This window comes from Saccostrea cucullata, unplaced genomic scaffold (genome assembly GCF_032062105.1).
Source record: "Saccostrea cucullata isolate Sc308-1 unplaced genomic scaffold, CSIRO_AGI_Scuc_v1 ctg12984, whole genome shotgun sequence".
Classification (NCBI taxonomy): Eukaryota; Metazoa; Mollusca; class Bivalvia; order Ostreida; family Ostreidae; genus Saccostrea; species Saccostrea cuccullata.
Genome location: NW_026925362.1, coordinates 15,064 through 17,076, shown reverse-complemented (window position 1 = coordinate 17,076; position 2,013 = coordinate 15,064). Strand labels below are relative to the sequence as shown.

Sequence of the window (2,013 nt, the reverse complement as noted above, 5' to 3'; positions counted from 1 at the left end):
CTTAAATAGTGAAAAATGGATATCGCTTATCACAACTCAAAAAGAGGAGAAAAAGTAATGATGTATAATTACTGTTACATTGTTTTATTCTGGACCTTGGTTGCTCCTTCACTTAGGCTTTCCGAATCAGTGTCGAAACGGTATATTGCTCAATTAGATAAGAACAACGTTTTAATTAGAGAAAATCTTTTGGAAGAGTATGACGCATATTCAGTAACCATGTGTGCAGTCAAGTGTGGTCCAGGTTGTACGTATTTTGGCGTCAATTTGCACGCTAATAAATGTCGAGTTTACTCGGGATGCCAGCCGGGTAACTTAACAGAAGTTGTAGTAGGATGGAGGTACTACAATCTGGGATCTGAAGGTATTTCATTTCAATTATAATAAACGTAACGAACATAACGACCTCCGCTAAATATAATTTATTGCAGCTACTGAATAATATGAAACGTTTAATGAAAATAAGATATGATAAAAGAAAGGAAAAGAAAATAAAAGTTATAGACTATACACCGCCCCTATGCATGAGGACTATAGGAAATTCACAATAGTGAATAATTTTACTGAAAACTGAGATTTTTTAAAAATATTTTTCTCTAGTGATTTAAATGTGAAATAAATTTTGAATGTCTAATTATTAATTATAATCTTAGATTTTATGATTTGATACGGCCTTATATAAATAGCTGGAAAAGACCTGATTGGACTCGAAAGATTGAAAAGAGTTGCAGCTTAGATACACATTCCTATGCATAAATATTTATATTTCAAGAATGTTTTCTTTAGCTCCATTTCCTTTATAATTTTAGGGAATAAATGTCCACTGAATTGTAAAGCGTTGCTCGCTGATGGCCATACAGTGTCTACTGTTTACACTATTTATCCCCGTAACAACCAATGGTCAGTAAACGTCCAGTGTGATATGACCACAAAGGGTGGAGGATGGACGGTCAGTTTAATTATTATTCTATCAATTAGTGCATGGATTTATAACTATTGTTTTAATAACATTAATGACAATTCTTAATCAATCCCACAGATTATACAAAAGCGTGTTGACGGTTCAACCGATTTCAGCAGAACTTGGAATAAGTACAAGGAGGGATTTGGTTCAGTTAACTCATCTTATTGGTTGGGTATATGCATTTTGGTTTACTTTAGTTTAAGTATATGTGAAATTCAGTAGAGACATATACTTTGATCGTTTCGATTTTTTTTTACATATATAAAATGTGCATGTTCATGGCTGTCTTTTATAAATCAGTTATTTCTTATTCCTCTATAGGTTTACGTAATCAATATTACTAAAACATTTTTTTAGGAAATGACGTCATTCATCTGTTAACCAAAAATAAGTCGTCTCTCTACGTGTCCATTACTCTGACAAATGGAATCACACTTTATCAACAATACGGGGAGTTCTCCATAACCAACGAGACAGACAACTACAGACTTTACCTGAATGGACCGACCACAGGAACACTAGGTTAGATTTCGGTATAATAGCTCACCTCAGCAGAACGATCAATTGAGCATTTCTGATCTGAGAGTGTCTGGCGTCTGTTGTCTGTGAACGTTTCACATTTTCGTCTTCCTCTCAAGAACATATGAGCCAATTTCAACCAACTTGCCACAAAACATCCTTGGATAAGGGGATTAAAGTTTCTCCACAAGATGTTCAACGCATCCTTTTCAAGGGAGATAATTAAGATTCTGTAACAATTTGGCAATATCATTTAAAAAAACTTTTTCAAGGACAACTGGGCAAAAAAGAATAAAATGACTGAAGCTATATTTATTTCATAGCAGACTTGAACATTTTTATTCAATATGATTTATACTTTTGAAAATAATTGAATATTCATTACGTGCATTTATGGTATCCGCTGTTAAACAACGCTATATGACGGATACGCACCCTCACTTATTTTTAAACGCTTTCCTTCGTTTAATTACTGTAGAAGCATAAATTTTCGTGGGGATAAAATTTCGTTGATTTGTCATGAAAAATAA

The 2,013-nt window shown here is 33.4% G+C and overlaps 1 protein-coding gene across 1 annotated transcript; it reads left to right on the top strand.

Annotated features, from left to right (window-relative positions):
* The first annotated feature begins 219 nt into the window (after positions 1–219).
* Positions 220–1,186, top strand: LOC134268682 (microfibril-associated glycoprotein 4-like). Its single transcript, XM_062750925.1, has 3 exons — positions 220–364; positions 810–949; positions 1,040–1,186. The coding sequence occupies exons 1-3, from the start codon at positions 220–222 to the stop codon at positions 1,184–1,186; spliced, it is 432 nt and encodes a 143-aa protein (XP_062606909.1).
* The last annotated feature ends 827 nt before the right edge of the window (positions 1,187–2,013 follow it).

Coding starts and splice junctions, on each gene's coding strand:
- LOC134268682 (XM_062750925.1), top strand. CDS start 220: ATGTGTGCAGTCAAGTGTGGTCCAGGTTGTACGTATTTTGGCGTCAAT. Junction 365..809: donor CTACAATCTGGGATCTGAAG/GTATTTCATTTC, acceptor TTATAATTTTAG/GGAATAAATGTCCACTGAAT. Junction 950..1,039: donor CAAAGGGTGGAGGATGGACG/GTCAGTTTAATT, acceptor TCAATCCCACAG/ATTATACAAAAGCGTGTTGA.